Source organism: Penaeus vannamei, chromosome 7, assembly GCF_042767895.1.
Source record: "Penaeus vannamei isolate JL-2024 chromosome 7, ASM4276789v1, whole genome shotgun sequence".
Classification (NCBI taxonomy): domain Eukaryota; kingdom Metazoa; phylum Arthropoda; class Malacostraca; order Decapoda; family Penaeidae; genus Penaeus; species Penaeus vannamei.
This window is the reverse complement of record NC_091555.1, coordinates 23,171,750-23,196,749: the sequence shown is the minus strand read 5'-3', so window position 1 is coordinate 23,196,749 and position 25,000 is coordinate 23,171,750. Positions and strand designations below refer to the sequence as shown.

The following is a 25,000-nucleotide window of genomic DNA, read 5'->3' as shown; positions in this document are numbered from 1 at the left end:
TCGATGGGGCCAACAAGAAGCCAAGTGGCATCAAGTTCGGCGTCAAACTGCCACAGATGAAAGTTAAGGCCGGCCAAGGTGACTTAGATGTTCCCGATGCCACGGTTAGGATGCCAAACATACCCGAAGGTGAGGTAAGACTCGGAGTTGAAGATAACCTTAACATCAACATGCCAGACGTCGAACTCGATGGAAGAGGCGTGAGCAAGGTCTCACTCGAACCCAAGACAGACGATGAAAAGCAGAAGGCCAAGGGTTCCTTTGGCATCGACCTGGACTTCAAGGGCTTTGGACGGGGCCAGGAATCGAACTCTGAACACAAGGACGAAACTGACTCCGATAGAGAAACTGGAAAGTCAAAAGGTTTTGGCAATATGAACTTTGGTCTCGACTTCAAGGGACTGAAGAGAGATGACGAAGTTGTCTCAGACGAAGAGAAAGTCAAGTCTAAAGGTAATATTGGGCTTAGCATTGACACTCCAGACCTCCAGATGCCAAATGTAGAGTTTGAACACAAAGTAGGCAATGTAGAAAACATTTCATCAAAGTCTGAAAAATCAGGATTCGGGATCGACTTCAAGGGCCCTGAATTTTCCATGCCCAAGCTTGACCTTCAAGGACACACCAAAAGCAAGGGTGAAGGCGATCAGGCTGGGCTCACCTTGAATGCTCCTGATGTGAACTTACCTGACGTGAGTTTCAACAAGACGTTGGAAGTCGAAGGAGGAGCAAGCGCTGACGGCATGAATGTTGACTTAAAGGGTCCAAAAGTTGACCTTTCTCTGCCAGAGGCTGACCTAAAGGTTAAGGGCAACGTGAAAACAGATGCAGAAGCTGAGGTTGATGCATTTAAGAAAGGGGGCTTTAGCTTTGGCCTGACAGGTCCAGACATCAACCTTCCTAGCTTTGGCTTGGGCGGGCGAAGTGACGAAGAAAAGGACTCAGATGGAAAGAAGAGCAAAAAGGAAATTGAAGGCGATGGAAAAGATCTGTCGCTAGGTATTCGAGGGCCTGATATTACCCTACCGAGCATGAGCCTAAAAGGTGGCGCAGAGCCAGTTCTAGAGGAAGTGAATGTAGAAGTAGAAGAAGGTGGGAAAAAGAAGAGCAAAAAGAGTAAGAAGGGCTTTAGTTTTGGGTTTAAAGCCCCTGATTTCAGTCTTCCGGGTATGAATTTCAAGGGGCGTGGAGAGGACAGTGATAACGACGAAAGCAACAGCTCTGAGAGTGAAAAGAAAGACAAGAAGAGCAAAAAAGGCTTTAGCTTTGGCCTGAAAGGTCCTGAAGTGAATGTCCCGAGTGCTAACCTGAAACTTCAGGGTGATGCCTCCATGCCAGACGAAGGAAAGGACTCCGATGACGAGGGAAAGAAGGAGAAAAGGAAGAGCAAAAAGGGCTTCAGATTTGGCTTGAAGGGACCTGACGTGAACATGCCAAACGTCCAGGTTCACGCTGAGGCAGATGTAGATAATGACGACGTGAAAGATAAGAAAAATAGGAAGGGATTCTCCTTAGGATTAAAGGGTCCTGAGGCAAACGTCAACCTTGGGGCTAAAGGCATCGAGGGAGAAGGCTTTGACGTGAAAGGACCAAATGTAAACATCCCTGATGTTAGTCTGTCTGGTGGTTTGGATGTTGGAGACAGAGAAAAGCCAGATGGAGAAGACGATAAAGAAAAGAAATCTAAGAAAGGATTTAGCTTTGGGTTTAAAGGACCTGATGTCAGCTTACCGAGCATGAGTATTAAGGGAAGTGCAGAAGGAAGTGAAAAAGAGAAAGAGATATCTGATGATGAAGATGGAAATGACAAAACCAAAAAGAACAAGAAAGGCTTCAGTCTCGGAATAAAAGGTCCTGATTTCAATATGCCTAGTATGAGTTTCAAAGGAAATGCAGAAGGTGAAAATCAAAAGGAAGAATCAGACGATGATGGGGATAAGGATAAGAAATCCAAGAAGGGATTCAGCCTAGGATTTAAGGGACCCGATTTCAGCCTACCAAGCATGAGTTTAAAGGGAGAAAAGGGAGACAACGAATCCGACGATGATGACGATGACAATGAGAAAAAGGCGAAGAAGGAGTTTAGTCTTGGACTGAAGGGACCTGATTTTAATCTCCCTAGCCTGAGTCTGAAGGGAAGTGCCGAGGGAGGAAATAAGGAAAAGGATGAGTCTGATGATGAAGAAAGCATCAAAGACAAGAAGTCCAAGAAGGGCTTTAGTCTTGGACTGAAAGGACCTGACTTCAGTATGCCCAGTATGAATATCAAAGGTGGAGTAGAACATAATGCTGAAGGGGCGGAAGCAGATGATGACGAAGATGAAAAGAAATCAAAGAAAGGGTTTAACTTTGGATTCAAGGGCCCTGACATCAGTCTGCCTAGCATGAATATCAAGGGCAGTGGAGAAGGTGACAAGGGAGAAGAATCTGATGATGAGAAAAACAAGGACAAGAAATCAAAGAAAGGGTTTAACTTTGGATTCAAGGGCCCTGACATCAGTCTGCCTAGCATGAATATCAAGGGCAGTGGAGAAGGTGACAAGGGAGAAGAATCTGATGATGAGAAAAACAAGGACAAGAAATCAAAGAAAGGATTCAGTCTTGGCCTGAAGGGACCAGACTTCTCGATGCCAAGCATGAGCCTCAAGGGAAGTGCAGAGGGAGACAAGGAAAAGAATGAATCTGAAGATGATGACGATGATAAGAAGAAGACAAAGAAAGGTTTTAATCTTGGATTCAAGGGGCCTGATTTCAGTCTTCCCAGTATGAGCCTCAAAGGAAGTGTAGAAGGAGACAATAAGGAAGCAAATGAGTCAGACGATGACCGTGAAGATGGAAAGAGTGGAAAGTCAAAGAAAGGTTTTAACCTTGGAATCAAGGGACCTGACTTTAATCTGCCCAGCATGAGTCTCAAAGGAAATGTAGAAGGAGGAAGTAATGAAAAGGAACAACCAGACGACGATGATGATGAAAGTGGCGACAAGGATAAAAAGTCTAAGAGAGGCTTTAATCTTGGACTGAAAGGTCCTGACTTCAGCTTACCCAGCTTTAGCATGAAAGGAAGTGCAGAAGAAGGTGATAAGACAAAGGAAGAATCTGATGATGATGACGAAGACAGGAAAGGTAAAAAGTCAAAGAAAGGATTTGGTTTTGGGTTCAAAGGCCCCGATTTCAGCTTGCCAAGTATGAGTATCAGAGGAAGTGCTGAAGGTGTCGAGGAGAAAGAAGAATCCGATGACGAAGATAAATCCAAGGACAAGAAATCCAAGAAAGGCTTCAGTCTTGGGCTGAAAGGTCCTGATTTCAGCCTACCCAGCATGAGCATGAAAGGAGGTGCAGAAGGGGAGCATGACAAAGAGTTGTCCGATGACGATGACACTGACGACAAAGGTAAGAGAGGTAAGAAGAGTTTCAGTCTCGGATTCAAGGGCCCTGATATTAACCTGCCAAGTATGAGTCTCAAGGGAAGCGGAGAAGCTGGTGAAAAGGAAAAAGATGAATCGGACAATGATGAAAATGACAAAAATAAAAAGTCAAGGAAGGGCTTCAGTCTTGGACTCAAGGGTCCTGACTTTAACATGCCCAGCATGGGTATCAAGGGGAGTGGAAAAGGTGACAAAGATAAGGAAGATTCAGAAGATGATGATGACGAGAAAAAGTCAAAGAAGGGCTTCAGTTTCGGATTCAAGGGTCCAGATTTCAGTTTACCTAGTATGAACATTAGAGGAAGTGGAGAAGGAGGCGATAAGGAAAAGGCAGAATCTGAAAACGACGATGATAATGATAAAAGCAAAAAGGGTTTCAACCTTGGCATCAAAGGTCCCGACTTCAATCTGCCAAGCATGAGCATCAAGGGCAGTGCAGAAGGAGACAACAAAGGAGGTGAATCTGATGATGATGAAAAACACAAGGAAAAGAAGTCCAGGAAAGGATTTAGCCTTGGATTTAAGGGCCCTGATTTCAGTCTACCCAGTATGAGTCTCAAAGGTCATGGACAAGATGATGGGTCAGAGGCTAAGAACGATAAGAGTGATAGAGATTTAAATCTTGGATTGGAGGGTCCTGATGTCACTCTTCCAAATGTAGATTTGAAACTCCATGGCGACGCTTCCTCTGGAGTTGCCTTGGACAAGGAGGAAAGTGATGATGAAAAACAAAAATCTAAGAAAGGCTTCAGTTTTGGATTCAAAGGCCCTGACATAAACCTTCCTAGCTTTAGTCTCAAAGGCCGTGACCGAGGTGATGGCGAAGATGACTCAGCAGATGAAAAAGACAAGGAAGGAAGAAATATCAAGCTTGGCTTAACAGGACCAGACGTTAAATTACCAAGTGCCGAAGCAGACTTGGACCTAGAATCTGACAATGAAAAGAAATCGAAGAAAGGGTTTAGCTTTGGCCTGAAAGGTCCTGATCTTAGCCTACCAAGCTTCAATCTTAGGGGCAAAGGAGACAAAGGTGATAGTGACGAGGCACAGAGTGACGAAGACGAAAATGACAAGAAGAAATCCAAGAAAGGCTTCAATATTAACTTGAAGGGCCCCAATTTCAACCTCCCTGACTTCAAGGTAAAAGGTCATGGAGATTTAGAAGGTTATGAAGGGAATCTACCAGAAAGTAGCATCTCCAAGTCTGTGGAGGTAACTGGGCCAAATATTGATCTTCCTTCTGTAGACCTCAAAGCTCAGGGACAAGTGGAAGATGATGACACAGTCAAAGGCAAAAAATCGAAAAGAGGGTTCAGCATGGGGCTCAAAGGCCCTGACTTCAGTCTACCCAGCATAAATATCAAAGGAGGCAAGGATGAAGAAGAGTCGGATAATGATAACGAAAATGACAAAGATAAGAAGTCCAAGAAAGGTTTTAGTCTTGGCCTAAAAGGACCTGATTTCAATTTACCTAGCTTTAGCTTGGGAGGAAGTGCAGAAGCAGGCAGTAAAGAAGAAAATGAATCCGATAATGAAGAATCAGATAAGAAGTCCAAGAAAGGCTTTGGCTTTGGATTCAAGGGCCCTGATTTTAATATGCCTAGCATGAGCATTAGAGGTGGGGGAGAAGGTGAGAATATGTCCGATGATGACGAAAAGAATAACGTTGGAAAATCAAAGAAAGGATTTAGTCTTAAGGGGCCTGATCTTAACTTACCCAGCATGAGTATCAAGGGAAATGCCGGACATGATAAAGAAGCTTCAGATGATGATCGTGAAGATAACAAAAGTGAAAAGACCAGAAAAGGCTTCAATATTGGCCTAAAAGGTCCCAGTCTCAACTTACCAAGCATGAGCATCAAGGGCAGTGGAGAAGGACGAGGGAAGGAAGAATCAGATAATGATGATGATGATGTTAAAGATAAGAAATCTAAGAAAGGCTTTAGTCTTGGATTCAAAGGACCAGACCTCAGTATGCCAAGTCTGAGTGTCAAAGGAGGTGCAGATAATGATAAAGAAGAGTCTGATGATGATAAAGATAAGGAAAAGAAATCGAAGAAAGGATTCAGTCTTGGATTTAAGGGACCTGACTTTAGTCTTCCAAGCATGAGCCTTAAAGGAAGTGCAGATGACAATAACACGAAAGACGAAACTGATGAAGAAGAAAGAGATAAGGAGGGAAAGTCAAGGAAAGGTTTCAGTCTTGGATTAAAGGGTCCTGATTTTAACCTACCTAGTATGAGCATGAAGGGAAAAATGGAAGGGGATCTTAAGGATTCAGATGACGAGAAAGACGATGATGAAAAGAAGTCTAAGAAAGGTATTAGTCTAGGCTTCAAAGGTCCCGATTTCAGCCTGCCGAGTATGAGTATTCGGGGCAGTGGAGAAGGTGGCAAGGAGCAGGATGAATCTGAGGATGACGAGAAAAACAAAGAAAAGAAATCAAAGAAAGGTTTTAGTCTTGGATTCAAGGGCCCAGACTTCAGTCTACCTAGCATGAGTATCAAGGGCAGTGGGGAAGGAGGTGACATGGAGGAAGAATCTGAAGATGAGAAAGACAAAGACAAGAAATCAAAGAAAGGATTCAGTCTTGGCCTGAAGGGACCTGACTTCTCAATGCCAAGCATGAGCCTCAAAGGAAATGTAGAAGGAGATAATAAGGAAAAGAATGAATCTGAAGATGATGATGACGATGATAAGAGTAAGAAATCAAAGAAAGGGTTTAATCTTGGATTCAAAGGACCTGACTTCAGTCTTCCCAGTATGAGCCTCAAAGGAAGTGCAGAGGCTGGTGATAGAGAAGAAAATGAGTCTGAAGAGGAAAAGGGTAAAAAGTCTAAAAGAGGATTTAATCTTGGATTTAAGGGACCTGACTTCACCCTACCAAGTATGAGCATCGGAGGAAGTGTCGAAGGAGACATGAAAGACAAAAGACCCAATGAAGATGAAGATAGTGACAACGATAAAAAGTCCAAGACAGGATTTAGCCTCGGACTAAAAGGCCCTGACTTCAGTTTACCGAGCATGAACATAAAAGGAGGAGGAGAGGGAGATCATAAAGTGAAAGAAGAATCAGATGATGATGTAAAGAGTGATAAAGGTAAAAAGTCCAAGAAAGGCTTTAGCCTTGGTCTGAAGGGGCCTGAGTTCAATCTGCCAAGCGTCAATATCAAAGGAAGTGGAGAAGGGAGCCATAAGAAAGAAGAAGAATCAGATGATGATGACGAAGGAGACAAAGACAAGAAAGGAAAGAAAGGGTTCAGCCTCGGATTTAAAGGACCCGATTTCAACATGCCCAGTATGAGGCTGAAAGGAAGCGCAGATGGAAATGTAAGAGAGAAAGAGGAATCTGACAATGACGACGATGATGATAAAGGTAAGAAATCCAAAAGAAGCTTTGGTCTTGGTATCAAAGGCCCAGACATCAATCTCCCCAGCATAAACCTTCGCGGTTACGGCGATGGACATGACGATAAGCAGAAGGAAAGTGACCGTGAAGAGGATTCAGAAGTTAAGTCAAAGAAAGGTTTCAAATTGAATCTCAAGGGTCCTGACGTAAGAGCACCTGATGTGAATTTGAAGATGAGTGGACGTTCAGACGAACTCTCTGACGAGGAAAAGAAAAGCTCAAAGGGACTTGACTTCAATCTCCCTAGCTTCAGCTTGAAGGGCAACAAAGGAGGCAAGAATGGGGATGATGACTATGATAGCGACGAAGAAGGTAATGGCAATAAGGAAAGGAAAGGCTTCAAGTTTGGATTTAAAGGTCCAGATATAAACCTACCAAGTCTGAATTTAAGACGCTCAGGTCATGATTCTGATGATGAGACTGAAGGAAGAGTAAACAAGAGGAGTTTTGCTGTTAATCTAAAGGGCCCTGAAGTTCATATTCCTGACACTGCAGGACACGTTGGAATAACTCACAGTAAACCAGAAGTAAATATGCCTAACATCCACACAGGAAGCGGTGGTGCAAAAGTAGATGTTAACATTCCAAAAGTAGAAACCCCAGATGTAGACCTTGACTTTGATCATGGTTCAGCTGCAAAGAAAAAGGATAAGTCTTCTAGTTTCGGGTTCAAAATCAATGCTCCGGACATAAGTATGCCAGACTGGGATCTTCGAATGAAGAAGAAAAATTCAGAGGGCAAAAGGATAGATGTTGATCTGCCCAGTGTCGAAGTCCCTGATATTGAAACCGAAAGTGACCTCCCAGAAGTTGACATTGACTTGAAAAAGTCCAAGATTGACTTGCCAGTTGTTGATTTAGAAGCTGACACCAGTAAGTTGGCTAATTCAGAGACAGAGTTGGAGAGTATGCAACACTCGCCTGGCTTTGGCATGGCCTTTGGATTCAAAGGTTTCAAGAAACACATAGGTATTGACTCTCGAGGGACTGATATAGCCAATGTTCCTGATGCAAATGTTCGTGTAAGTGCAGCTGAAGTCAACATTGGCAGTCCAAATATTGATATTCCTGAAGGTACTGTTGCTGCCAAGAAGCGTGAATTTTTCGAAGCTTCCAAAGTAACTGCAGCATTGCCAGAGAGTGAGGTGAGGCTGAAGGGACCAAAGTATTCACCTGCTGGGGAGAGCGGAACCTTCAGGATCACAGCAGGTGGAAATGCCGAGGAAGATACAGACAAACCAAAATCAAAATCAAAGGGAAAAGATGAAGATGATGAAGAAAAGACGAAAACAAAACATAAATTCGGTTTAGGCTTTGGCTTCCGAGGCTTTAGTCGCTCGTCTGACAGCGAAGATGACACCCGAGAACCAACATCATCCCTAACCCCAGATCCTGACAAGCAAGAGGTCAAAGAGGACAAGAAGAAAGTCAAAGGGAAAATGAGCTTTGGTTTCAAAGGCTTTACTCGTTCCTCAGACACCGACGAAGAACACTCCGAGAAAGTCTCCATGGACCAGGATGGTGATGACGATAAGCCAAGACCCAAGGTGAAGGGCGGTCTGCACTTTGGGTTTAAGGGGAGAGGGAGCAGGAGCTCAGACTCTGAAGACAATAATGATCAAGAACGGGTAGGCACCGACCCGCAGGCCGAAGGTGGTCCTGTCAAGCAGAAACTGAAGCCCAGTCTCAGCTTTGGTTTCAAAAACAAAAGTAAAAGTTATGACGTAGAAGGTGGCGATGCTGAGACTGACTCTGCTCGGCGAGAAGCTGAAGCAGAGGAGGAAGTAAAGGTGAAGTCCAGATCTAGCCTTAACTTTGGTCTGAAGGGTTTTGGTAAGACTGAAGTAAAATATGAAATGAAATCAGATTCTGAGGGCGGAGATGCGGATGAGAAGCTGTCCCTCGATACACGCGGCGATGATTCTGGCAGAGGTAAGTCGCAGAAGGGTATGGGTTTCAACTTCAGAAGTAAGAGCGGAAGAAGTACCTCTGATTCCGAGGGTGTCGATACTGAAGACCGAGTAGAGTTTGATACTCGTGGTGGAGAGGAGAAAGTAAAGGAGCCAAAGAACAAGGGGATTCGACTGGGTTTCAAGGGCTTTAAGAACCTGAAGGGGAAGATTCAGACCGAGATCAACCGTATGAGACATGACAGCCATTCAAGTGATGATGAAGCGACTCGTGAAAGTAATGTAAATGAACATCCAAATGCTGCAGAAGCAAAGAGAAAGAAAAATGCTAAGAAGAAGAAAGACAAGGAAAAGAAGAATAAGAAGGACACAGAAGATGTCTTGAATACATCAGAAGAAAATGCAATGGCTCTTGCTGCAAATGCAGCAAAGGACAATCGCCGAAAACGCACAGAAAAAGCAGCCACCTCATCCTCATCATCTAGCTCATCATCCAGCTCTGACGAAGAAGATGATTCTCCCACAGACATGAAAAGGAGAAAGAGAAACCGAGGACGTGGACGGCAGATGGCTACGGGGGTCACAGAAGTTACTATAAATGAACGACCTGTTGATGTAGAAATCATAGAAGAAGTACAAGTGACTACCCGTCAAGTAAACGTCGTTATACCAGAACTGTCTGCTTCCCTTGGAACTCCTCATTTGGATGAAACTGACATTGTTCATTCCAAGCGCCGAGCTCCAGAACCTCCACAAGCTGTTGTAACATCAGGATCTGCTACAGGGAAGAGTAATTTGGTGGTACGGGAGGTCAGACTAAAGTCCTTCCAGCCTCCTGCAGGAGCCACAGAGGTTGTAGAGGTAATGCAAAAGAGTGTTTTGGAAAGGCAAGTCCCACCTCTTGTCCTACATGACACCACCTCCACTGCATCAGACAGTGATGTTGAACGAGGCATTGCTGGAGCAGTAATTGAACCCATCACTTCTTCCACTCCAAAACGACCACCAACGGACTCCGAAGAACTGAAGCGTAAAGCAGCCTCTCTTGGAGATCTTTCTCGATTACACACTGAACCTGAAGTTATCAATGTTGTTCTTGAGCGTGCCATGTCCCTAGACTTAACACGTGCCGAAGCAACTACCGCCGCTGAAAATGTACCCAATCTTCAGCATCCCCGGAGATTGCAACTTCCAGACTCCTCTGCCACATCAATAGACGAGGAGGATGAAGTTATTGGATTGCGAGTAGATGGTGGCATGGGATTACGACGTGCAGGACAGTGGGGTACTCTTGAGGAAGCTTTGCAGTTCAGACGACACAGTGACCTCAGTTTGGCAGAAGCTGTGTCACCAAGAGTCACAGAACCTGAGGGAGAGCCTGTCTCACATATTGAAATCAGTGGCTCTACCTCTATCACTGACATCTCTTCCACCCAGTGGGTCACGGCCTCAGAGACCTCGAAGAGCATTACACTTCACCACAGAGAGGACGAAGATCAGGATGAACCTCCAGCACTGCCTTCCACTCCAGCTCCAGTGGGAGGTACCACAATCACATTACTGGACGGTGATGCAACCATTACGGGTGGGAGTGTGGAGGTCACACCTGTCACAGTTGTCAAAGACACAGGTGTCGTAGTTGTGCAGGCTAACCCTCCCACAGCTGAGGAGAAACAGGTCAGTAATTTCACTGTTCAACTTCGTAATGTGACTACACAGGAAACCCACACAACGAAGACCATCCCTACAAGTAGCAGTAGCAGCAGTCGCAGCAGCCTGAGCAGTGACAGCGAGGTGGAGGGAATTGCTCATCACGAGGGTGGCAATGTGGACGGCGTGACTGTAACAGTAGCGCCCAGAGTGAGCAGTGTAGACATCAGTGGCCCTACCTCCATTACGACTGTGCCCCCTCCTGTGCCCCCAAAGCCTCGAGGTTCTCGTGCACAGTCCCCTCCCCAGCTTGTAGTTCCCTTACAGGAGCCTGCACTCGTGACCGTGAGGGAAAACGGCGCCGTTGTGGTCACGACGGATTCCCCCCACGTGGAGAGCCTGACCCTGAGCCACAGCGGGACGATTACCAGGGAAGGAATTGAGAGTGTCATTCTGAGCCCAGCAGTTACAAACATCGAGAGCGTCACACTCGGCCCGACCATCACAAGGGAAATTACCAATATCGAGGGCGTAACGCTAGGGCCGTCTGTCACCCGAGAGACTATTGTGGTGGAATCCTCTGAGAATGGCAGCAGTTTCCCCACTCATCTCCTGCGCACCGACATGTCGTCTCTTCCGCAAAAGTCTCTTACGCAGATCACGGTTGACGGAGGTGGCTACACGGTCACCGAGGGCGCCCTCAGCAGGACGCTGATCATCTCAACGCCCGCGACTCCCGCCCACTCTGCCCCTGGCCCTGACTCCCCGCCGCCCACGCTGCAGCCCCCACAGTAGGAGAAAGGAGCTCCCTCCTTTGCCAGAAGTTAACTCGGGCTCCAGCTCAGCAGCGGAGCAAGGAGACCAAACTCCCCGTCTTCGTCCGGCCATTCTCCAAACACCCGCTCGTGGACTCGAGAGGCGAGATCGAGCGACAGAAGGAATCAAAGTTTGACATACCTGACAGTGTTATCATGGTGCAAGGTGCCATGCACGCACCTGAGTACCCAGATCATGATGAAATCAAATCCCATATTTATATTAAGCAATATTGCCTAAGTTCAAATTTTGTTATCTGTAAAATTGAAGAATAGATATATATATGTAGTTTTTTATCTCTCTTTCACTGTATTTTAATAATGTAAGGTTGTTGGTAATGAATTTGTTACAACAATAGATATTCAGTTCTAGTTTTGACTTGAAAATTAGGATTCCATGCGATTTTTTTTAAACAAAGCATTTATTGAAGATTAAGCGTAATGTATTCTATTGTCTCTTCTAAGTTTCATATACATTGAGTTCAAGCATTCAAACACTAAAAAAAGTACCATGTGTATTGCCAACTACTCTGTTCTCTAAAACCAAAGTTTGTTTCCGTATCATATACCGTAAAGAACAGCTTGCCAGTGAAGCTTGACCACAAGATAGAGTCGCGCTTATTTGCTCAAAACCTGCGAGATGACCCAGTGACACCGAGGTCCATCTCTCTCTCTCTCTCTCTTCCCCTGTGCCTGAAAGCAATTATCTCTTAGGTTGTAGGCATGCTCACACTTGCTTTTTTACACTGATTAGATGTTTGTTCTTATTTTGTGTGTGTATTTAATTGCTAAAACGTTCTCATCAACTGCCAATGTGTCAGGACAGCACAGGACTGCAGTTCTGTACCCGCCTCTGGTACCTCTGATGCCAAATGGACTTCCATGTGTAGAGCCTGATAGTGCTTAGGCAAGGTCATTATAAGCCATTGACTCTCAGAAAGACATTTTTCTGAATCACTGTGAAACGTGACTGTTAGAACTTTGAAAGTGTTCTGTGAAAAGTGTGGGAATTCTGTCAAAAATACTATTCGTTCGTGTCCTACCCTTCGTGTGCCTGAGATTTATTAACATTGTGACTGTCAGATAAAAAAGATAAAAACTCTTGTAAGTCCTGAAGGCGCAATCCGAAGTGAGTGGGAAAAAGTGCGTGATCTGAGAGCAAAAGAAAAGTATAAATAAAAAAGTGACGTGATAACGAAAGATCACAAGATCACCGAGACAGAAAAAGTTCTTAAATAGATATGAATCAGGTTCTAAAAGTTTCCAAAAAGGCTGACCAGAAGCTTACACTCAGAGAGAAGTTCGTGAGGTGTGTTTTGAAAGTATGTGCAGTGCCAGTAGGTCGTATGTTGCGTTTGTCCGACAACCCTTATCGTTCCGTCCAGTTGCATCCCTCCATACACACGTACCTCTGACGTTGGGCCATGTGCTTTAGGGCTGTACTTTAGCCAGTGGTATTTTGTACTCTTTCCAGAAGCATCTTAAATTTTCTCTTCGGTAATCATATTTTCCGGAGTATATCATACTATTGTTTGTAAATCATCTGATGTATTTTTTATACTACATTCCGCGTGTATTGGTAATAGGTCTGACATGTAATGTAATATTTTTTATGAATTCTCTTTTTGTGTGTATTTAAAAAAAATCCTTGTCTTATTGGGTGTATATAATATATACTAATAATAGACTAATACTATAGCTAATCATAATATTAATAGTAACCTAGTATTAACAGTTCAAGGTCATCTGTTGGGCTCGTTCATAAGAATGAATAGGAGGTGCCATAATAAATAAAAGAATAGCCTAGGTTAGCTTGCCTCCCCCTCGCCACCCCTACAGACACACACCGCACCCAGTACTGATTCTAGTAGAACAACCAAGCAACAGATCATTTGAATCGTGAATTTGTGATACGACATACAAGCCAAGCTCAAACGCAGGTCGGGTGGAGGGAGGGGGAGGGGGGATGGAAGCTAGTTTGAACAGCCTCGTTTGGCGGATGGAAGAGCGATGTCAGTGAAGAGCGTTTTTCTTTTTCTTTTTTTTACTGAAACGGCTGCTAATTTGGTCTTCCGCCAATGTCCCGTTTCGTTCGCTGTGTAAACCGCAATATAAGTAGTGCTATATATTCTGTATATTTTATAGATGGCGGTGTCCTCAACCCGTACTTACCACATATCATATTTCCTCAACCATTTTGATAATTCTTTTGGTTATTATTTTATTAATATTGTTGTAAGTGTTTTTCATTGTCGTTATGAGTATCATTTTTATTATGATCACTTTTATTTTGATCATTAATGCTGATAATTACTATTGCTATCATTATTATTATTATCGACATCATCATTATGTAGCTGTAATTCTTATCGTTACTATCTGGATCGCTTTTATTATTATTATAAATGTTATTGCAATTACTATAGTTATTATTATTATTTATTATTATTATTATTATTATCATTATTATCATTATTGTTATTATTATTTATTGTTATTATTATTATTATTTTTATTTTTTTATTATTATCATTATTATTATTATTATTATTATTATTATTATTATTATTATTATTATTATCAATCGCCAATTCTATTATTACCATGATAAACATTACCAAAATTATGACTATGATTACTCCTACTATTGTTAACATTAAATTTCAAATGTAAAGATGAGGATGTAGTAGATGATTTACAGTTTAGTTCAGAGTTAGGCAGTATCTTATTATTGTTTCTTGATTTTTTTTTATATCTCCTTCGTTTTAAAAAGTTAGATTGATGTAGCTGTGAAGCGAAGATATTTTTTGTTTGATTTCCTGACGCGAGAAAAATAACATGATATTTGGAACACTAAACGCTTGTATATTTTTTTGTATTTTGTAAATTCTCTGATGCTTACAAAAATCTATATAGCTATATTTTCATATAAATCTGAAGACTGTCAAATTGATGCAATTGTTATATTTATATATATATATATATATATATATATATATATATATATATATATATATATATATATATATATATATATATATATATATATATATATATATATATATATATATATATATATATATATACCGTATATCTATATCTACATGTGTGTATGTAAGAAAATGCTGTACTTTTCTCTCGGCATTTACAAGTTAAGTTAAACCTCAAATTTCTTTACAGTTTAAAATTACACTCAGGCTACTGTTTGACTACGTATGTATCAGATTTTTTCAGAAAAAAAAAGATCGTTTTTAAGATTTGCCATAATTGGCATTTTACGTTGAGTAAAAGTGCAGGGAAGTACGTACACGCACACACACACACACACACACACACACACACACACACACACACACACACACACACACACACACACACACACACACACACACACACACACACACACACACACACATATATCCATATATACATATTGCATATGTGACAGTAATGACTTTCGTGACCTCCTTGATCAAGTGTTTGTACAATTCTCTTATCGTAAGTGTAAATACTGAATGTATTATGGAATCTCAGCCTATACTGGATATGCTGAGAGATGTTATTATCAAGTTACGTAGAATTTGTCCGTTGCATCAATCCAGCTGAAACTCTAACCCTGCCGTTAACTAAGACGTTTGGTCAATATTTCTAAAGGATGTATGTCTGTTGACGAAGATGCAAGACTTACTAATCGTTCACCATCAGTGTCTGTATTCATGTGTTTATTTTTCAGAAAATTTTGATATACACATTTTATGCTTACACGCATAGGTAAATACGCACACGCGCACACACTCACACACACATACACACACACACACACACACACACATACACACACACACACACACACACACACACACACACACACACACACACACACACACACACACACACACACACACACACACACACACACACACACACACACGCAATTATTGAAAATCTTCGACACATTCAAATATATACTAATAAAATGCATACTTACATATGAATACAGAGATAGGCAAGAATATATACAAACATATATACATATGTAATATTTGTTATTGTTGTAATGTTTCTTTTATATTCTATATACAATATAATAGCACCAATATATGACAAAATATGGTTGTGTAGTATTGTAATGTAATCATAAATTTATGCTTAACACCTGTGTAATATCATAAATATATTCGTAAAGAATATTAGTGTTTCGATTACCCTACATACTTTACATTGATTTATAATGATGATATGAAAATTAAATCAAGAAATATTTCATTTACAAAATTATAATGAAGATATGAAATTAGTCAACGGATTATAAGAATTGTGAGAGAAGGAATGAAGCAAGAATAGACGAGAAAGACAAGAAATGCTTTGAAGAAAAAATAACAAGCCCTATAGAAAGAAAGAAAAAAAGATATAGAGAGAGATATATTGTTAAAGGGCATTTACAAGAGAGATTTAATGAAGCGTCTGATTTTCCCTTGCTATTATCATTACCATTCTACTCATATCATCTCTCTCTCTCTCTCTCTCTCTCTCTCTCTCTCTTTCTTTCTTTCTCTCTCTCTCTCTCTCTCTCTCTCTCTCTCTCTCTCTCTCTCTCTTCCTCTCAACTTATCTTATTGATGGCGTGTGTGTGAGTATGTGTGTGCATGTGTAGCCATTGCCTATAAGCTCTGGCTAGTTTTATCTTATTTCAGCAACGATTATTATGTTACGATGATTTTTCCTATATGCTAAGATACAAGAAAAGCTTTTATCGTGTATGAAAATCTTTCAGAAAAAGGGCAATAACTTCCCTTAGAGCATAGAAGAAAAAGAATTAGTACTAAATGTATCTCATAGAAAATGGAATAAGAGAACAAGCTGTTTTTTTTTTGTATATAATGAAAATCCTAAACGAGATGACGGGAACAAAGCGTGACGATTCGAGTGACATTAAACCCCCTCCATCGATATGACGGAAATGCATCGCCCACAATGAATTGCAAATGGTATGAATGATAATTGTTAATGTAAATGTACAAGTGAATGGTGAAAATGATAATGTATAAATGTTGCAAATGATGGAAATAACAAATAATTAAGCCCGTTTCAAATTGCCACACACTCCAGAAAGCGAGAAAAAAGTCCAGAAAAAAATCATCCTCCCCCTCCTTCTCTTTCCCCTCTCTTTCCTCCCTATCCTCCGTGTCCCTTCCTCCCCTCCCCCTTCCTAACACATCCCTCTCCACTTTCACTCCTTTTCTCACGGGCGGGCACACGAAGACTCACGTACCGTAAACATTGACAAAACTGTCAGGTCCTGTACTTATCTTCGAGGACACAGGACACACACGCACCAGAGCAACCGCTTTGGGGCAACGGCGATTGCATCAGTGCTTAGCCTCCCACTGCGCCTCTCGCTTACATACATTTGTATATATGTATGTATGCACACACACACACACACACACACATATATATATATATATGCATACATATGCATGATATATCAATATCTATATCTACCTATCTATCTATCCGTCTATATGTGTGTATGTGTGTGTGCGTGTGTGTGTGCGCAACAGGAACAACGAAGGGAAGGGCAAGAAAACACACGAATATGCCGAAGGCCTTTTCGCTATTGCTTCGTCAGGGCATACACTACAGGATCAATTCAGTTAGATTTGCGAAGTCATGCTTCGCCCGGGGCTTTTCTCTGGAGTGGCCCGGCCTGTGTTAACTATTTCTAGTTAACTCAGATGTTTTCTTTGAACTGCATGCTTATCGCGGTGGCTGGATTGCAAGCAAGCGATCCAGCTGCCACGGAGAAAGCATGTTGCACACCCTTTTTACCAGCCCGGCGGCTGTGGTGGGTGGTCCCTGCCTCAGAAATTGTGTGTACACAATTCTGCAAGTAATGTAACAGGGTGGCGTTAGGCTCGCCGCAGTGTTTACATAACCTCCCAGTCTCACTGTCAATAATTTGCCAAGCGCATTGGTAACCTAGTCTTAGTCTGAATAGTATGACTTCGGTACCTCTTTTTGTATTTGGAGGAAGGGCCAGTGGCTCATAGCCTGAAGCATCTGAGTACCACTTGGCAGCGAGCGATTTTGTGATGTTTTCTCTATGTGCTCCCCGGAGGACCGCACACGCTGCAGCTTTGGTACCTTGGCTCAGTCCCCTTCGGCTGGGTTTAACGATCATGGAGGATGGGGGCATATCCCTGCCCTCTTCAGCTAGTTTATCAGCAAGCTCGTTCCCTTGTATGCCTATGTGGCTTGGGACCCAGTTTATGATGATTCTTCTACCTTGACTAAGGATTCTTTGGGCTATGTATAGTACTGTTGTCAAGAGGTAGATGTTATCTGGGGGCATGCTATGCTGTAAGCTGTCAATAGTTGCTCTTGAATCTGTATAAATGACAACGTGCCCTCCCCTCAGAGACGCATGTGCCACTGCTTCCATGATCGCAACCGTTTCAGCCTGAAGCGTTGAGGCATTGTCAGTGACCCTAATGGATGCTGTGGTATCCTTTGTTGCAAAGCCGGCGCCTGCAGTATGGTTTATTAGATCCACGGATCCGTCCGTGTAGTAAGTTATACTACCCGGCGGAGTTATTTGATCAATGACGCTTTGTGCTTGTGCCTTTAGGCTAGGCCTGGAATATTGATCTTTTCTCATTGTGAGATTTAAAATTGAGAATTCGATCATTTCATTTGCCCACGACGGGGGTTCTTTGTAATCAGGGTCCATACCCTTGGCAAGCAATGAATCTTTTAGCTGAAAGCGTATCAAAACTCTGGCTGTATGTGTGAGCCAGGAATTGTCCGCAAACAACTGGTAATCTTGTTGTAGGCGTCTGAGAACTCTCTGTCTTAGATAGGAGTTTGTGGGTGCCTGCAGGACCTTGGAAAGGAACTGTGCTGCCATTAGATCAATTCTGGTGTCCATGGACGGTAAATAAGCTTCCATGAGGAGGTTGATGACCTTTGTCCACTTAGGTGCACCTAGAATTATCCTGGCTGCTTCGTTTTGTATTGTTACCAGTTTTTCTTTTAATGTTGTACTGGAAGCAATGAGGGCGACAGATGCATAGTCAATAATAGGACGGACAGCATGTACATAGAATGATCTTAGTACTTTGTGTCCTGCTCCTATGTGTCTCCCTGTCATGACTTTCATGACTGACAGTCTTTCCTTGGTTCTGTCAAGCAGGTATTGGATCTCCTTTTTGAAAGTGAGTGTGTGTCCTATCCATACACCAAGGTATAGATAGTCCTTCACCCATTCCAGATCCATACCCTGTATAGTGAGCTTTTTGTTTCTGACATTGGTTCTCAGTGCCATTGCTTTGGATTTTGCTGCTGATATTTGTAGACCCGTCCTACAACACTCTTCAGACACCAAGTTCAGACAACGCTGAGCTCTAGTTGGGCAGTGATTGCCAGAGGCTATGATTGCCAAGTCATCTGCATAAGAGATGATCTTGCATCCCTCTGGCAGGTGAATGTCGAGTGTGTTGGACATGAGGGTATTAAACAGGGCTGGACTTAGAACCCTTCCCTGAGGAGTTCCATTTTCAAGTGGCATGTGCTGTGAGAGGTGGCCTTGAAATCTGACATTTGCTGACCTATTTTTAAAATAGTCAGCTATCCAGGCCAAGAGTCTGCCTTTGACTCCTTTGTGGATTAGGGTCTCTTGAATGGCAAGCGGACTTGCCAGTTCAAAAGCCTTCTCCAAGTCAAGGAAGACAACCACGGCGGGCGAGGTGCAGATTGTGCTTAAGAGTGTGGAAATGCTATGAGCAGTGCTCTTACCCCTTGTGAACCCGTGCGGGTGTTCATGAGGGGGACCCGTTTTCCATCGGAGCCTGTTGAGTACCATCTTCTCTGCTGTTTTACCCAGACAGCTGAGAAGAGAGATGGGACGGTACTTGCCAGGCTCCTTTGGTTTAGGGATAGGAACTATTGTGGCTTGTTTCCAGCTCTGGGGCACCGTGGCAGTTTGCCAGGATTTGTTGATAACCTGCAAGAATGCAAGTTCTCCTGCAAGGTCTAAATGCGAAATGATGGGGTAGGAGATCCCATCAGATCCCTGTGCTGACCCAGAACTGGATTTGTATGATTTTCTTAGTTCCCTAAGAGAGAACAAGGCATCCGTTTCATCAGCTTCGAGTGCCTTGTCTCTTATGAGAGCACGCCTTTCTGGATTTAAGTTTTGTTGTTTTTCTCTCATTATTGGAGGCAGATTGTTGGTGCTGGTTCTGGCTGAGAAAAGCACCAATCTGTTAGCCTCTGATTGTGGGTCATGATGAGTGCATCCACGACAGCTTCCCTCAACAGGGCCAGATTGTCGGGAGATCTTTGCCATCGGAAGTTTTTTCTGCACATATTAACCCTGTGGTTGACCTCTTTGATCTCGTCATTATAGTACCAGGCGTCTTTGTGAGTTCTGGACCATGGGCGAGTTTTGGGGATGGTTTGTGAGGCTGCCTGGTTTATGGCCTGGATTAGCCTTGCCTCTAGCACATCCACAATTTCATTATTGTTGAGTTCATTGTCTTTCAGACATCGAGCCAAGCCTTCCTGGAAGGCAAACCAGTTGGCCTTGTCTGTTTTCCATTTAGGAATGTGATGTGGTCTTTGGGCTGGACCTGCATCCATTAGTGTGGTGACTATGCCGTAGTGATCACTAGTAACCGTATCATCGACACACCACCGAATTCTCTCCACCATTGTTGCAGTGGCAAAGATGAGGTCTAGGACCCCTCCCTTCACATGCGTTGGTTCTTTGGTGTTGAGAAGAGCGATCTCAGGGAACGTCTCAAGCACTTCTGCTATGTGAATGCCTGCCGCGTTCGGCCTTTTGCGGGGATTCAGCATGGCTATGTGCATTGAAGTCTCTCCCTATGATCACTCGGTCTTGTGCTGCAGTAGCACAGACCTGGTTCAGATCTAAGCTCTCAAACAGTGGTTTGCTATGAATATTATATATTTTAATAGGGCCCCCAGGTAGCTGAATCTCAACAGCAAGAGATTCAACACCATCTCCACAGTGCGGCGGGTTGGCTATTAAGGAGCACGGGATAGCTTCTTTTACCAGGGTCATCAGGCCTCTAGCACCATCCAGGTTTGGAGTGGTGAAGGCATATCCTGAGAAGCACACGGATCGCATAGTTAGTGTCTCCTGGAGCATAACTTCCTCTAAGTGAGACACTCCGGTTAAGGGTCTACCGAGGGGTGTAGACCCCTGGTTGGAAGTGCCACCTCGGGTCGAGGGACGAGACTTTGGCTGCACAGACTCGGCCTGCAGTGGGGGCTTCTGCTGCACAGTTTCAGCCTGTCCTGACAGACTAGCTGGGGTTTCATGTAATGCTTCTCCCGAAGCTAGCCTGCCATCCGAGGATTTAGGGAGGGGAATGCTGCTCGTTTTCGGTTTGGAGGCTTCTAGCTTCCTTCCCTTCAGAGCTGCCACAGTTTGGGTCACAGCCGTCATGGCGACCTGCACTGCTTTCTCCGCCTCCTCACTGGTCCTCCCCAAGGCTGTTGCTACTGCAGAAACTACAGCACTCAACAGGAGAGTCATATCTTTCTCGTCAAAGAAAAGATTATCCTCTACTGGGGGGACCTTTGCTGTGGTCTTTGAACCTTTTTCCCTTTGGTTCTTTTTTGTGGTTTTGCCACTAGCAAGCTTGGGGAATTCCTCTCTGTTAGAGGTATCCAGTTTTGGCTGTGGGGGCGACTCCTTCCTCTTAGGAGGTCGGGGAGTCTTTTCTCTTTTGTTTTGACCCCAGACGTAGGTGCCTGGGGGCGCAGTGACAAAGTCATGACGCTTTTTGGCTAGCTCCTGCTTTTTAATAACTGCCTGATTCCTGACAGAGCAAGCCATGCTCCAAGCATGATGTTTCTTGGCACAGTTTGGACACTTGGGTGTTGTGTCCTTCTGGCCATCTTTGTGTGCCTTGATACACACTTCTGTTTCGTGTGTCTCGCTGCATACACCATATTTGGCTTTGGCCTTGCAGTTCGCCTGGTGATGCCCAAATTTCTGGCACGTGAAGCACCTCAAGGGCTCTGGCACATATATCCTGAGCTTGTATGAGCCCCAGTTACCCAGATCAAGGGTGGTGATTGGGGCTCCCTTGAGGATAACCAGGACCTGCCTGGTTGGAGACTTCCCTTTGGTCTTGCGGGAAGCCTCCATCACTTGCGGGAGAGACATGATCACCTCCACGTCGAACCCTAGTGGGAAACCAAGTAGCACCATCTTGATCTTTTTCTCTTGGGAGGTCAGTGGTGAGATACACACTTTTCTCCCGTCTTTTAGCACCTTGATTTCCTGCAGGAAGTTCAGGGTGGCTTTGTCTTTGGGGGCAATGATCATGCCCTCATCTCTACAGATTCGGATTGAAAGTCTGACATTCCTTTCCTTCTCCAATGCCCTAACCAGTTGGTAGGCATTGTCGAAGTCTTCAGGTTTTTTTGGTACCTTAAACCGCGTTAGTCGACTTGGGGTGTGCTCTGCCTCTTCTTCAGAGTCAGTTTCCACCCTTCGTCGCTTCACGCCTCCCCTTTGCAGGGGTTTAAGGCCTTTAGAGGTGGGGGCAGCTGGTTTGGCTGGTTCAGCTAGAGCCCCTTCTTGACTGAGGGAGTTCTGAGGAGAGTTCAGGTTTCTCTCAGTCTGGTGTGCATGGACAGACTTTGTGGTTGATGTTTCTGTCTTGTCCTTGCTCGGTTCAGCAGGCCGGACACGTTCGGCCTGCTTTTTTTCACCCCCCTGCAACCTTGAAAGGCTCCAGGGTGACTGCCATGGTCTGATTCATTTTGTGGTGGTCATGGAGAGAGTATAAAACAGATTGGTCCCCTTTCGGGGACTATCCTTATACCTGCTCTCAGGGTGAGGTCTTATGAAGGGCCTCAAAAAAGCTCTGTTCCCTACACTCGACCCTTCAGCACCACAGGACAGGAGATCCCCCTGGGTGGGCTGAACTCGGAGTTTTGGTGTGGTAAACGCTCTGCACCCCAATCCTGCTACAAGGGGGGTGTGATCACGTCACCGCAGCCCAGGCGAATGTTGGAAATCGGCGTTTCCCGCAGGCCCAGGCTGCACCAGGAAGTCAGAAGGAGAGGGCAAGGGTTAGGCACCGAAAAGTCGCCCTTGGTGCGTGGCCACAAACTATGTCCAGGACCAGAGGGTCCAGACCAGGTTTGTAACCTCGCTCTCCAAGGGAGCGGTAGTGGGGCACTTACTACAAGAGAAGGCCTGGCCAATTGTCGCGGCGAACCACGATAAATTGGCGGAGCTCTCTGTGTAGTCTGTTGTCAAAAAGTATCAGTCAAGCTCAAGTCTGATGGCTTTTGCTCAGGAGGATCACGCCAAGTGGGTGACAATAATGTCTCGCCAATTAGGTGATCTCTCTCTGTACACCGCTACAGGAGGTTCAGTTCAGTTAGATTTGCGAAGTCATGCTTCGCCCGGGGCTTTTCTCTGGAGTGGCCCGGCCTGTGTTAACTATTTCTAGTTAACTCAGATGTTTTCTTTGAACTGCATGCTTATCGCGGTGGCTGGATTGCAAGCAAGCGATCCAGCTGCCAAGGAGAAAGCATGTTGCACACCCTTTTTACCAGCCCGGCGGCTGTGGTGGGTGGTCCCTGCCTCAGAAATTGTGTGTGTACACAATTCTGCAAGTAATGTAACAGTGTGGCGTTAGGCTCGCCGCAGTGTTTACATAACCTCCCAGTCTCACTGTCAATAATTTGCCAAGCGCATTGGTAACCTAGTCTTAGTCTGAATAGTATGACTTCGGTACCTCTTTTTGTATTTGGAGGAAGGGCCAGTGGCTCATAGCTTGAAGCATCTGAGTACCACTTGGCAGCGAGCGATTTTGTGATGTTTTCTCTATGTGCTCCCCGGAGGACCGCACACGCTGCAGCTTTGGTACCTTGGCTCAGTCCCCTTCGGCTGGGTTTAACGATCATGGAGGATGGGGGCATACCCCTGCCCTCTTCGGCTAGTTTATCAGCAAGCTCGTTCCCTTGTATGCCTATGTGGCTTGGGACCCAGTTTATGATGATTCTTCTACCTTGACTAAGGATTCTTTGGGCTATGTATAGTACTGTTGTCAAGAGGTAGATGTTATCTGGGGGCATGCTATGCTGTAAGCTGTCAATAGTTGCTCTTGAATCTGTATAAATGACAACGTGCCCTCCCCTCAGGGACGCGTGTGCCAATGCTTCCATGATCGCAACCGTTTCAGCCTGAAGCGTTGAGGCATTGTCAGTGACCCTAATGGATGCTGTGGTATCCTTTGTTGCAAAGCCGGCGCCTGCAGTATGGTTTATTAGATCCACGGATCCGTCCGTGTAGTAAGTTATACTACCCGGCGGAGTTATTTGATCAATGACGCTTTGTGCTTGTGCCTTTAGGCTAGGCCTGGAATATTGATCTTTTCTCATTGTGAGATTTAAAATTGAGAATTCGATCATTTCATTTGCCCACGACGGGGGTTCTTTGTAATCAGGGTCCATACCCTTGGCAAGCAATGAATCTTTTAGCTGAAAGCGTATCAAAACTCTGGCTGTATGTGTGAGCCAGGAATTGTCCGCAAACAACTGGTAATCTTGTTGTAGGCGTCTGAGAACTCTTTGTCTTAGATAGGTTTGTGGGTGCCTGCAGGACCTTGGAAAGGAACTGTGCTGCCATTAGATCAATTCTGGTGTCCATGGACGGTAAATCAGCTTCCATGAGGAGGTTGATGACCTTTGTCCACTTAGGTGCACCTAGGATTATCCTGGCTGCTTCGTTTTGTATTGTTCCCAGTTTTTCTTTTAATGTTGTGCTGGAAGCAATGAGGGCGACAGATGCATAGTCAATAATAGAACGGACAGCATGTACATAGAATGATCTTAGTACTTTGTGTCCTGCTCCTATGTGTCTCCCTGTCATGACTTTCATGACTGACAGTCTTTCCTTGGTTCTGTCAAGCAGGTATTGGATCTCCTTTTTGAAAGTGAGTGTGTGTCCTATCCATACACCAAGGTATAGATAGTCCTTCACCCATTCCAGATCCATACCCTGTATAGTGAGCTTTTTGTTTCTGACATTGGTTCTCAGTGCCATTGCTTTGGATTTTGCTGCTGATATTTGTAGACCCGTCCTACAACACTCTTCAGACACCAAGTTCAGACAACGCTGAGCTCTAGTTAGGCAGTGATTGCCAGAGGCTATGATTGCCAAGTCATCTGCATAAGAGATGATCTTGCATCCCTCTGGCAGGTGAATGTCGAGTGTGTTGGACATGAGGGTATTAAACAGGGCTGGACTTAGAACCCTTCCCTGAGGAGTTCCATTTTCAAGTGGCATGTGCTGTGAGAGGTGGCCTTGAAATCTGACATTTGCTGACCTATTTTTAAAATAGCTATCCAGGCCAAGAGTCTGCCTTTGACTCCTTTGTGGATTAGGGTCTCTTGAATGGCAAGCGGACTTGCCAGTTCAAAAGCCTTCTCCAAGTCAAGGAAGACAACCACGGCGGGCGAGGTGCAGATTGTGCTTAAGAGTGTGGAAATGCTATGAGCAGTGCTCTTACCCCTTGTGAACCCGTGCGGGTGTTCATGAGGGGGACCCGTTTTCCATCGGAGCCTGTTGAGTACCATCTTCTCTGCTGTTTTACCCAGGCAGCTGAGAAGAGAGATGGGACGGTACTTGCCAGGCTCCTTTGGTTTAGGGATAGGAACTATTGTGGCTTGTTTCCAGCTCTGGGGCACCGTGGCGGTTTGCCAGGATTTGTTGATAACCTGCAAGAATGCAAGTTC

General features: G+C 44.2%; 1 protein-coding gene across 1 annotated transcript in view; it reads left to right on the top strand.

Annotated features, from left to right (window-relative positions):
• LOC113808138 (neuroblast differentiation-associated protein AHNAK) overlaps positions 1-12,678 on the top strand; it is a gene marked incomplete in the record, with an annotated part of 126,619 nt that extends 113,941 nt beyond the window's left edge. The window contains 1 exon segment of the mRNA XM_070123635.1: positions 1-12,678. This exon segment is cut by the window's left edge and continues 478 nt beyond it. Coding sequence (XP_069979736.1) covers positions 1-11,189 — 11,189 coding nt within the window.
• Positions 12,679-25,000: the final 12,322 nt, after the last annotated feature.